At 37.3% G+C, this 13,474-nt stretch overlaps 1 protein-coding gene across 1 annotated transcript; it reads right to left on the bottom strand.

Annotated features, from left to right (window-relative positions):
- Window positions 1-5,062: 5,062 nt before the first annotated feature.
- On the bottom strand, window positions 5,063-5,844 carry LOC106965689 (NKG2-F type II integral membrane protein-like). The gene is made up of 2 exons (XM_053213979.1): window positions 5,520-5,844; window positions 5,063-5,160 (listed from the first exon to the last, which is right to left on the bottom strand). Exons 1-2 carry the CDS (start codon window positions 5,623-5,625, stop codon window positions 5,063-5,065), a joined length of 204 nt encoding a protein of 67 aa, XP_053069954.1. The 5' UTR covers window positions 5,626-5,844.
- Window positions 5,845-13,474: the final 7,630 nt, after the last annotated feature.

Below are 13,474 nucleotides of genomic sequence, written 5' to 3'. Positions count from 1 at the left end.
CATGCACTTTCTCTCTCACACAAAATAAATAAATAAAAAATAAACATTAAATAAAACCTTTAGAAAGATAGAAATGAATAGGAAACATCCATGCAACGATCCTGAATAGGTAGCATAACTCTGAAAATGAACTTGTATAAATTCACCGGTTAAAAAAGGACAATTTTGTGGGCACCTGGGTAGATCAGTCATTTATGCCTCTGAGTCTTGATTACTGCTCATGGTTCCTGAGATGGAGCCCTAAGTCAGGCTCTGTGCTGACACCATGGACCCTGCTTGGGATTCTCTGCCTCTCTCTCTCTCTCTCTGCCCCTCCCTCTGCTTGCATTCTCACTCTCTCAAAATAAATTAATAAACATTTAAAATAAAAAAGATGATCTTTAAAGTACAAAACAGACATAAAAATACATAAGGACATTAATTAAACAGATGAGAAAGGGCAACATTTGTACCCACACAATATGAAATGCACAACTCCACAAAAATGCAAAGTCATTCAGTGGAGAAAGTAGAGTCTTTTCAACAAATGTTCTGGAAACAATGGACTATCAAATATGATTAATTATTATATGCTTTATACTACATTAAAGTGCTCAAAATTGATCACACATAAAAAAAGTTCAAATGTTTTATAAAAAAACGCATGACCTACAGTTGGCGAGAGATTTTTTAGACAGAATGTCAAAAGCATAATCCATAAAAGAAGAATTGATGAAATGTAGTTCATGAAGATAATATCTGCTCTTTGAAGAGATAAGAAAGTCATAAACTTGTGAAGAAACATTTACAAGGCAAACATCTAAGAAAAGACTTGCCGCCAGGGTACATAAAGAATGCTCAAAATACAATGAAAAAAAGTAAAATTATTAGCAAAATTTTTCAGGAGATACTTCACCAAACACCATGTATAGATGGCAAGTGAGTACAGGAAACGATGCTGAACACTATTAACTTTAGGAGCATTCAAAATAAAACCACCACAGACAAGATTCCTGTTCTGGAAAGAAAGAGTGCATAGACTTTTCCCTATTCCTCCCACCAACGCAGCAACAGTCCCTGGGCATTATACAGAAGATGAAACAAGATTCAGAAAGATAATGAGAAAGCTGACAGATCCCAGCCCTGGAGACCCAAGGAATGACATGGAGGTGAGCTCCCCGGAATTTCCCTCTACCTCACATAGACTGGTGTCAGAGAGCGTAGCAAACCATAGACACCAAAAGGTACACACTCAAGTCTCCACAGTGTTTTTTCTCTCCAGTCAAAATAACACACAAATGGCTGCTAGGAAGACAGAAAAGTGGTAGACACTAACTGCGTGATTCTAAAAAAAAAAAACACGTTGTTTTTTGATAAAAAAAATAATAAAATCCATTGACTATCCACCAAAAAAATCAACAGGCATGGAGGGGAAATCAAGACATTCTTCGATAAAGAAAAACTGAGAAAAGGTATCACCACCAGACCCACTCTGAAGGAACTCCTAAAGAGAAGAAACGGCAAAAGAAGGCATCTTGAATCATCAGGAAGAAAGAGAGAACAAAAGAAAGAATAAAACTCTCATAGGTATAATGGACTTTGCTTCACTGTGTTCTCTAAATTGGTTGATATTTGAAGCAAAATTATCAGTTGGAGCAAAATTATAAATTCCATGTGATTCTCAAAGTAAGTAGAGAAATATTAGGACACAGTATAATTGGGACACGGTAAGGGGCCATAAAGGCAAGTAAGTCTCTACATTTTACTCCAACTGCTGTGGGTTGTGACAGACTGTATAGACAGTGACCGGTGAATATGTAATTATCTATATGAAGATATATAATATCCATATTTTTTATATAAAGGAGATTAGAGCATATGTGTACCTATAGAACTTCATGTATATAAAGTTATTTATGAAGACGAGACCTACTTTGCTCTAAATGATGCTCCGTCACAGAGGTAATGATGTAGAAAACTATAACCTTCACTTTTATCTCACAGCATCAGAAATAGAGCATCACAAAAAATAAATTCTAACTGGATCATAAACATAATGAAAAGTTAAAAGATGAAGAAATAAAGAAAAAGGTGAGCCCAGGAAAATAATATAGGAAATAATACTCATGAACTATCGCTAACTTCTGAAATAGGTCCGTAGTAATGGTTGTAACACACCAAGTGCTAAGTAGGACTATGGTAACATTAAAATTCTGATCATTCCAGAGGGAGAGAAAGGGAAATAAAGAAGGAGATGGGGAAAAAGAAAAGAAAAGAAGATTGACAAGACAAAGAAACTATGCGGCTTAAGGTATTATGCTGAGTGAAATAGTCAGGGAAGGACAGATATCATATGTTTCCACTCATACTTGGATGTTGAGAAACTTAACAGAAGACCAAGGTGGAAGGGAAGGGGTAAAAATCAGTTACAAACAGAGAGGGAGGGAGGCAACCCACAAGAGACTCTTAAATCCAGAGAACAAACTAGGGGTGGGTAGCGGGGTGGGGGAGAGAGGAAAATGGGTGATGGGCATTGAGGAAGGCACTTGCTGGGATGAGCACTGCGGGGTTGTATGTAAGCAATCAATCACAGGAATCTACCCCCAAAACCAAGGGCACACTCTACACAATGTATGTTAGCCAACCTGACAATAAATTATATCAAAAAAACATAAATACAATCCTGATCATTAAAAGACTCCATTATGAGAGTGAAAATGCATGTCACAAATATTTTCGTCTTAACAACTTGAGAAAGAGCTCGTATCTAAAATATGACAAAGGCTTCTAAGAGGTGAAAAAAGGCACCTTCCTGGAGAAATGGGCAAGAGACACAGCCCAGTACTTCTCTTTCTCACAAAAGAGAATGGCCTTAAGATTTACAACCCAGAAAAATGGTACTGTGTATAACCATCAGAACTTATTAATTAATTTTACTGAAGCTACTGAGATTTGGATCAAAAGACAGGTTGGTACAATGGATATTTACACAATACAATAAAAGATGTAGGGAAAATTTAATATATTGAAATTTCCACATGTCAATGACTGTGCAATTTCAGACTAATGCTTACAGGGAAGTGTATTACAATTATACATAAATATAATTTTGCTGTATTTATAGGTTATTATTTTAATATGAAAACCATAACATTTATATTATATAAATATGCTCTGTAAGATGTAGTTATATATAATAAAGGATTATAAATATGATATGTAGAGGAAGATATAGGAAAGACTTTTCATAACACAATTATTCATAATACGCACATAATAAAAAGGAACTAAATTACTGAGAATGGTTTTGAAAATGTCATATTCATATAAGAGGGTTGGAATTTCACAAACTATAGACAAATGTGTGAATATACATGGATTAGAAATACCATCTGACAGAGAAAGGAGACACATGTAAAAATGCACACTGAATGATTCCATTGATATAAAGCCCCCAAATAGGCAGAAATATCTCATAAAATGAAAATGGGCAGGCCTGGTAAAGGCTCTAAACTTCTGTCCCATGATGTGATTGGTATTTGTGTAATTCTACATATTTTGTAATCAATTTGCACAAATGCCTAATTTCCTTGATATGTTGTCAAATTAAATGTAAAGTTTGTTTCAGGAAAAAGAGCATTTCTAGAGACACAGGGTTCTATGAAAAGTAAGAACTGGAAATTATCAAATGTACATTCAAGGTATAAGAATATAAATAATGGGTCATAGAGTCAACATGTGGAGTATTAAAGACTTTAAAATAAATAAACTACAAATACATATGTAACTACGGATGAACTCTACAAGCATAATAGTCACTCACAAGCTTTTAATAGAATCTGGAAACATCTGAAAACTTACCTTGTCCTCTTCATCATCATAGTAGAGCAGGTTAGAGTTCTTAGAAGCACAGGACATCAAACTCTCATTCCACGATTTTCCCTCAGTGCTAGTGTAATAGCAATTGTTGGAATACGTAAACCACTCTTTCAGACAATGACAACAGAGACACGCTGGAGAGAGATTATGAGATATTATCCAAAAAGGTTTGACTATTACAAAATGAAAATTTACGTACTGTATATGGATACACATATGTGTACATAACATATTCATATACCCTCACGAGCTGGTAAAATTAAAGCAAAACACACACACACACACACACACACACACACACACACACGCACACTGAGAGAAGAGTCAGGCTTTCATCCCCTAATTTATATGCCCATATAAAGGAACCACAACAATGTCCAACTCTACATGTCCTGAGAATCACTGAACACAAACATCTTTATGGAATGACTTATCTTTTATCATGTTATAGGAGGAGAAAATGTGAGGCAATTGTTAACAACGGGTGTGGTGATTTTAAATGAGTATTTCTTCACATTGTTGCCTAAGAAGTTATACTCTCCTAGAATCCTTAATTCTGAAAGTACATTAAGCGATTTTCTAATTCACTTTTTCCAAAAGAATCTGTTATCATCTTTGCCTACTTGGAGATAGAGCTAGAATAGACACTAAACGAATAGCAGAATTTTCAAGGGATGTTGTACCTTTCTGGATCTTTGTTTCCAGGGAGGTTTTGTTCTGCTCTGGTCCTTCAGTAGCTTGAACATTAAAGTAATCTTCAAGAAACATAACATTAAATTAAGTGATCACAATAAGTTGAGTTTCTTAGTTTGAAATTTGGTATATTATTTAGAATTGGAAAACGCTGCAATAAAATTGATTTTACCAGTAAAAACTTAATAAAGTAATGAACATGAGGGGGGAAAATAATTCAAGAGCTAAATGAAGCCAACTTCACCATCTCTTACAGTGTTTGGTTTAACCAATCTCAAGAATTCATTTGTACCTATCAATAAAGTCTCTCAAATAACTTGCCTTTAAGTTACAAAAATTCTGAAAAGTGTTTAATACTCCCTTACATCATGTGATATTTTTACTTTAGATATATTCAGAATAACTATTTCACATTTAGAGCATGCATGCATTAAAATGGGATAATAAAATTCCATATGTTATATAATATTTCGAAGAACTGATGATATTAACGTGAAAAACTCCCTATTAGTCATTCAAACACTGACTTACAGGGAATAACGTTTATTTTTACCACAGTGGACATCAAGACAAGGCAGATGATTCCCAGAACCTCAGCAATGTTCCTCCCTGGACACAAGAGAAATGAAAACACTGACAAAAGATGCATAGAAATAATCATTTAGGAAATTTACAAACAAGAGAAGCAACAACCTGCAGGGAATCAAATGTAAACCCTTGGACCCCAAACCCATATCTACCATTGTAATCTTCTCTTAGAATACACCACTGCATTGGCAGTCAACATACTACTCCACGACAGGTTGGCAAACACTACGGATTGTAACACTGGAACAAAGTGAGTCCCCAGACTTCAACGACACTACCATATCCCAACTTCCAGTTCTGATCCTCCCAAATGAAAACTATGTGAGATCATTTCCTACTCTTTCCCTACACTCCTGCACCCCAACTTCACATCCCAGGACTGATATACAAGTCTGTATTAAATATTTTACCTTTGCAGAGATAGTTCTTGTCAGTCCCTTGAAGCTCCTGAGAAGCAACTTGAAGATTGAATTCCGCATGGGCCATTTTCTGCTCAGTTGCTGAAATGAATCTATTAATGCTCTCAGGTTTCACTCGCCGTCTTTGTGACTCCTTAACCTGACTGAGTGCTGCCCAGGTTAGTCTTGGGTTGTTCGTCTCTGCAGCTGAGTAGTGTCAGGCACAGTGCTGAATGGAACTGCCCTGAAGGTCTTGATCAAGAGTGTGTGTCACGTGCTGATGACATTGCTAGTACAGTGACACCGGGTGGGGTGCAGGGTGAGGGATACTCCTCATTTGAAGTGGAACAATGTAAAATCTCTCTCCACTTCCCTTAGAGCTTAAATAAGTATTTCATGACAGAATAACTGGCTTTTACAGTGACACAATGTTTGACACTGTAGTGATGTTGGGAAAGTGTAAACAATACATAAGTGAAGAAGAAAAGAATTCAAGAATAATACTGACCTCATTACTGTAAGGTCAGATTCCAGGGACACCTTGCAACACTATTAGAATAGCCAGATTAAATTAAAGGCTGTATTAGAGACATACTGTTGCACCAATCTTTGTGACGATTGAAAATCCATTATTGGTTAAAACTAGAGTGCTGTAAGACTAGGAAATACTAGTTTTAGCCCATATAGGAATTTCCTGTAACAAGTGACTTTTCTTTGGGGATTTAATTTTCTTTACTAAAGGGTAATATAATGCTATCAAGTGATATTTTATGTTGAAAATTGTGGAATTCTGAGATTTGTTGAATTGTAAAAGGACTATTTCATATGTTGCAAAACATAATGTGACACATTAACTTATCCAAAGCATGAACAATGGTGAAAACAAACAAACAAAACAACAACAACAGCAAGAACAAAACCCGTATTTTTAAAAAGCACTTATTTAACATCTGAAAAAGGATGTTGCTTTCATGGAAAAAATATGAAAGTATAAAATGATAAAAAAAAGTGTAAATCATTTATGGAAGAACACACTTGGTGCAAATTTCTAGAAAGATCCATGATATCAAAGGCAGTGAGAATAGCTTTAGTTCTAGAGGAATGGTAAGGAATCACATAAATGTAATTTCATACTTCAGTCAAGGAGGTCTGGAGTCCATCAACTCTGTAATTACTCCTGGCTCTCAAACTTGCAAAGTATCACCTTTTAAAAGTTACTTCATGGGTGGGAGGAGTTAAGGTGTGGGAATGGCATGGAGACTCTGAGTTTGTCTCATCCCTGGAATGCAGCTAGAGAAGCACCAGACCATTTGGAACACCTAGGAAGTGGATCTTAATGCAACACTCTGCATAACCTGAGACGCAGAATCGGCGCTTATGCAGGGCGAGAGGTGAACTGAGGGGAGAAAAGATGAAGAGAGTAGGGAGCCATTTTCATGCAGAGAAGACAGAGAGAAAGAAAGGGGGAGAATGTGGTGCATGGGGATCCTGCAAGAAAAGCACTCCCCCCTGAAAGTAGCTGGAAGAAAGAGACAGAAAGAGTGAAAATACTCGTAGGGGACTGAACAAGAAATCTGTCCCCCAAAACCACTGACAGGGAGAAAGGAGAGGTAGTCAGTACTGCCAGGTTTCTATAAACAGTAGAGCGGAGTCTGTCGTTTCAGAGCTCAGAGCCTGGTGGTGCTCTGGTGAGGAAGTGGGGCGAATCCCCAGGAGCAGGCAGTGCTGTCTGAATGGTCTATGTGCTGTAGAGAGAGAAGCTGTTCCCCTGCTTGGAGTGTAGTTGGTAGTGGCCATATAGGTTCACAGTGGGCAAAGGTCCCAGTGGACCTCAGAGAAGAGCTACATTTGCTAGTAATGGGACAAAGATGCCAGGGTGCAACAACAATCTGAAGCTAGCTGTGTGTTATGATTTCCCATAATCTTTGAACCTCTGCCGCTGTGCAATCACATGAACATTTTCTGAGGCAAGCCGGCACCCGGCCATTGCTCAGCAACACCCTCTTCCAGAGACTCAGTGCAGATCGAAGCAAGGGGTCTCTGAAACGTGGGGTTCTGAAACACAACCCTGTCTGAGATAAAACTCTGGAGAGAGGTTTGACCTGGAAGGTGGACAGCTTAGACATGGACAGGGTAGAGGTGTAGAGTGGGTGGAGGTCTGCAGCCAAGGAGGGGTGCTTGCTAGTGGGGCAGTGAGAGAAAAGTCCCTGTGCCAAAGACTAAGACACTGGGTGAACCCATTTCCACCTCTCCCACACATGCACATGGGTGCTACCCTGATCCACTACCGTAACCTAAGCACTGCCACCTAGTGGAGAATGGAGCCATTACACCAAGCCCTGCCCAACTGTGCCCTCCAAGCACACCCCCCAGAAGACCAGCACAAGTCACTCCACCTGCTTAGTGCATGAAATAGAGGAGGCTTCATGTTTCAGTTCTAGGGGACACTGGATGTCCCTTCATTCTGGTTTCATTCTGTTTGCTGGTTCACTTATTTGCTCATTTACGTTGCTTCTGTTATAGCTTAAAGTTGTTTCCCCTTTATTTTTTTCTTTTTCTCGGATACAGAAAAAAAAACTTCTATTTTTAATTTGTTTTTTTTATTTTTTAAGTTCCTATTTTATATCGGGTTTGTATTTTATTTTATTCTACTTTATTATATATTTTTTTAATTTCTAAATTTTTTTCTTACTTTTTCTCCTTTCCTTTCCCGTTCTTCTCAATTCTACTGAGATTTTTTTTCAACATGAAGATCAAAACATGTCTAGGATCTAGCTTCCTTCTTTGGCTTTTTGTTTTCTTTTGAAATTTTAACATTAGTTTTTTATTTTCTTAATTTTTTTCTTCCTTCAAAGTGACAAAACAAACGACTTAACCCCAAAAGAGACAACAGGAAGATATGGCAGCCACAGACTTAGTCAACACACACAAAAGTAAGATGTCTGTACTAGAATTAAGAACCATGATAATGTGAATACTAGCTGGGGTTGAAAAAGCATAGAAGACATCTGAGAATCCTTTCTGCAGAGATAGAAATAAATCCTAGTCAGGCTGATAGTAAAAATGCTACAATCGTGATTCAAAATGAATGCATGCCACGATGGCAAGGCTGGGTAAGGCAGTGAAGCGAGTCAGTGACATAGAAGATAGAATTATGGAGGATAATGAAGCAGAAGAAAGAGAGAACCAAGGCAATGAGCAGGATACAAGACTTGGAGAGCTCAGTGACTTAGTAGAAAGTAATAACATCCAAAACAGAAGAGTCTCAAAACAGGAAGAGAGAGAGAAAGGGGCAGAAAGTTTAGATGAGCAAAATACCAGAACACTTTGCTAATCTGGGAAGGACACAGATATCAAAATCCAGGAAGCACAGAGACCTCCCATTAGATTCCACAAAAACTGACCATCACCAAAGCATATCTTAGTAAAATTCACGAAATACACTGACAAGGAAAGAATTGTGAAAGCAGCAAGGGAAAAAAGTCCTTACCCTATCAGGGAAGACACATCAAGTTTGCAGCTGACGTACCCACATAAAGTCTGCAGACCCAGAAGGACTGATGGGATGTATTTAATGTGGTGAATCAGAAAATATGCAGTCAAGACTTCTTTATCCAGCAGGACTGTCATTCAAAATAGAAGGAGTGATAAAGAGTTTCCCAGAGACACAAAAAATAAGAGTTCGTGACAACTAAACCAGCCCTGCATGAAATTTTAAGCGGGACTCTTTGAGTGGAGAAAAGACAAAACAAAACAAAAAAGACCAAAAGCAACAAAGACTAGAAAGGACCAGAGAGCATTACCAGCACCATCAACTCTAGAAGTAACACAATGGTACTAAATTCATATCTTTCAGTACTCACTCTAAGTGGATATGGACTAAATGCTCCAATCACAAGACATAGGGTATCAGAATGGATAAGAAAACAAGGAATATGCTTCTTACAAGAGACTCATTTTAGACCTAAAGTCATCTACAGATTAAAATAAAGGGATGGAGAGCCATCTATCATGCTAATTAATGGTCATCAAAAGAAGCCTGGAGTAGCCGACTTATATCAGACAAACTAGATTTAAAAATAAAGACTGTAACAAGAGTTGAAGGGCATTAAACCATTATTAAGGGGTCTATCCACCAAGAAGATCGAACAATTGTAAATGCATATTCCCATAATGTGGGAGCACCCAAATATATAAATCAATTAATTACAAACATAAATTTCATTGGCGATAATACCATAAGAGTAGGGGACTTCAACACCCACATCTTCCAGTGAGAAACAAATCACGTAAGCAGAAAATCAACAAGGAAACACTGGCTTTGAATGACATGCTGGACCAGATGGACTTAACAGATACATTCAGAACATTTCATCCTAAAGTAGCAGAACACACATTCTTCTCGAGTACACATGGAACATTCTCCAGAATACATCTCAGCCCGGGTCACAAGTCAGCCCTCAACAAGTACAAAAACATTGAGACCATACTGTGCATATTTTCAGACCACAACACTAGGAAACTTGAAATTAATCACAACAAAACTTTTGAAAGGACCATAAATACTTGGAGATTAAAGAACACCCTACTAAAATATGGATGGGTTATCCACGAAATTAAAGAGAAAACTAAAAAGTACATGGAAGACAATGAAAATGAAAACAAGATATTCCAAAACCTCTGCGAGGCAGCAATGGTTATAAGAAGGAAGTACATAACAACCTAGGCCTTCCTGAAGGAGGAAGAAAGATCTTAAATATACAACCTAAAGTTACACCTAAATAGGCTGGATAAAGAGCAGCAAATAAACTCCAAAAGCAGTGGGAGAGGGGAAATAAAAAAGATTAGAGCAGAAATCCATGATACTGACATAAAAAAAAAAAGAACAGATCAAGGAAAGCAGGAAATTGTTCTTTGAAGGATTAACAAAATTGATAACCCCGTAGCCAGACTGGTCAAAAAGAAACACGGAAAGAACCCAAATAAAATCACAACCGGAAGAGGAGATATTACCACCAACACCACAGAAATACAAACAATACTAACAGAATATCATGAGCATTATATGCAAACAAATGGGACAACCTAGAAGAAATGGACAAACACCTAGAGATATTTAAACTACCAAAACTGAAAGAGGAAGAAATGAAAATTTTGAACAGACCCAGAAGCAGGAAAGAAATTGATTCAGTAATCAAAAATCTCTCACAAACAAGATTCCAGGACTGGCTGCTTGTCCAGGGGAATTCTGCAAAACATTAAAGAAGAGTTAACCCTTATTCTTTTGAATCTGTTCCAAAAAGTAGAAATGGAAGGGAAACTTCCAAACTCACTCTACAAGGCCAACATTACCTTGATGCCAAAACCAAAGACCCCTCTAAAATGAAGAAATCCCAACCAATTTCCTTTGTGAACATGGATGCAAAAACTCTCAACGAAATACTAGCAAATTGGATCCAGCAATACATTAAAAGAATTATTCACCCTGATCAGCTGGGATTGATTCCTGGATGCAGGTCTAGTTCAATACTGCAAGTCAATCAATATTTTACATCACATTAATAAAAGAAAGGATAAGGACTGCAAGATCCTCCCATAGATGCAGAAAAAAACCTTTCACAAAATGCAGCTCCCATTCTTGATATAAGCCCTCAAAAATATAGGGATAGAAGGAACATACCTGAAAATTGTAAAGGCCGTATTCGAAAGACCCACAGCTAATATTGTTGTCAATGTGGGAAAAACTGCGAGCTTTTCCCTTAAGGTCAGGGAGACGACAATGATGTCCACGGTCACCACTATCATTCACTATAGTGTTGGAAGTCCTAGCTTCAGCAATCAGACAGCAAAAAGAAGTAAAATCATCCAAATAGGCAAAGAGGAAATTAGACTTTCACTCTTCTCAGCTGACATGATACTTTCTGTGAGAAATCCAAAAAATCCCACCCAAAAACTGCTAGAACTGATACATGAATTCAGCAAAGTGGCAGGATATCAAATCAATGGATCTCTAATATATTGCATATTCATTCTGCTTTGTTACCCTGAGTTGTTGGAATAAAGATACCAATGTCTCTGTGATGTGATTGCTGATTAGTTGTGCCTCAGGTGCATCCCACCAGCATGTATAATCTCCCACTCACTAGAGAGACAGGACAGTGGTGACACATGCCTTCTTATGGGTATAGGTAATGATTTTTTCACTGTTTTTGTATGTATTTAGAAATGTAAAATATACTTGGGGAGAAAATGGTAGGTGTTCTACATCAGATTGCATTTAGCAGCACATCTCACTTTTCTCCATTCTTTATGGTAACAGATGCATATGTGTAGATGGGATATTCCAACATTGGAAGGGATAGGGCATTTCAGTCCCTTCTTCACCCTGGACCCTGTAGGATCCCCAAATCTAGAATTCAAACAGGCTATCTTGTCACAGCTCGACAATCCCCTGTGTATTCTTCAATTCCAAAAGACACAGCCTATACAGATGCCCAAATAACACACTTTGTGAGGAGACTGGGGTTCTTGAGCATTAAGGGAAGGCACAGTAATTGCACCTTGAATTCAAAACACGAAACACAGACACAGAATAAATTACTCTAGTGTCCACACATGATGCGTATTGAATTTCTCCCCTTTTTTAAAAGCAAATTTCTTTGATGTATATGCTCAAAATGGTTGCCAGATAGCATTTCTGATGCCTGCCTGTTTCACTAGGTGAAGGAAGAAGACAGTTTTAGGGCTTTGGTTTTATGGAAAATGGCCTTTATTGGACATTGGGAAAAGCAAAATATGAAGAGATCACAGACAGCAAGAGCTGTCATGTGCTTGGGCTTTATTTTAAGGATCCGTAGGCATTATATTATTTATTATTATTTATTTCTCAGAACAGCCCTATGAAGTTGCTACACTTAAGACCATCATGTCACAGGTGATGATGCAAAAACATCAATTTCTCAAGCTAAAAGCCCTGAAATCTAGTGAAAACTTGTGTTGAGAGGTACTGTTCAAATACTCTTCAAGTAAATATGAATAAGATACTATTTTTATCATATATTCCAGTAGAGAAAACAGCCAGAGCAGTTATGTAACTGAGTCCCAGGGCTAGGAGTGGGCACTTAGAAATTACGTGAAGTGACCACTTTCAATGCCAAAGTCTTTACACTTATAATATTCTGCTTATAACTCATTTCATCAAAGACCATGTTGAAAACATCTATACTATCATGTCTGTCACTGTATAAGACTGATTTACAAGGATATTTGGCACAGAAGACAAAAAAACCAAATGGGAAGTTAAGAGAGTGCTAAATTTTTAATCTATTTCCAATTTCCTTTACCAACTTATTTATCTCATAAAGTATTATTAGAAAAAAATTCCTATGGCTATCATGGCAGATTAGGTTATTTTCAGTGAATCTACGTTTCTTCCCTCTGATCACTGTCAAAAGAGTATAGTCTACAGAGAACAAATGATAAGTTTGCCCACGTGACTTGTTTTCACACTATAACGTGTGTTGGAATGTGATAGGTTATGAGTTCAGAGACCAGGCACTAAGAAACACATTTCTGCCAATTGCTATCTCTGCTTTGCAAGATCATATACCAGGATCTGAGCTGCATCTGTATGTAGTCTGGAGTCAAGTCCATAAAGGCCCAGACTTGATCAACCCTAACAGAGCCAAACCACAAACAGGTGAATGAAAATTAGATGCTTAATTTTCAATGTCATTGCAATCTTGGGTTGTATGAAGCACAACTTTAGCAATTAGTTACAGCTACCATAAACAATTATATTCAATTCATTTTGAATATTCACATAATTTTTCTAGAATGTAGGGAATATGGAGAGAGAATACAGGAATATGTCTATCTTCACATATATAAATGCATATAAAATATGAATTTATTTCGCAAGTAATAACCGAGTTTAA

Source organism: Acinonyx jubatus, unplaced genomic scaffold (assembly GCF_027475565.1).
Source record: "Acinonyx jubatus isolate Ajub_Pintada_27869175 unplaced genomic scaffold, VMU_Ajub_asm_v1.0 scaffold_70, whole genome shotgun sequence".
NCBI classification, from domain to species: Eukaryota; Metazoa; Chordata; class Mammalia; order Carnivora; family Felidae; genus Acinonyx; species Acinonyx jubatus.
This window is presented reverse-complemented; position numbering and strand designations above follow the sequence as displayed.

Bases quoted from the DNA above. Each gene is read 5' to 3' on its own strand.
- LOC106965689 (XM_053213979.1), bottom strand. From the start codon at position 5,625: ATGGCCCATGCGGAATTCAATCTTCAAGTTGCTTCTCAGGAGCTTCAA. The intron at 5,161-5,519 runs GTCCTGGGATGT...TCTTGTGTCCAG, and splicing joins TAATACAGACTTGTATATCA to GGAGGAACATTGCTGAGGTT.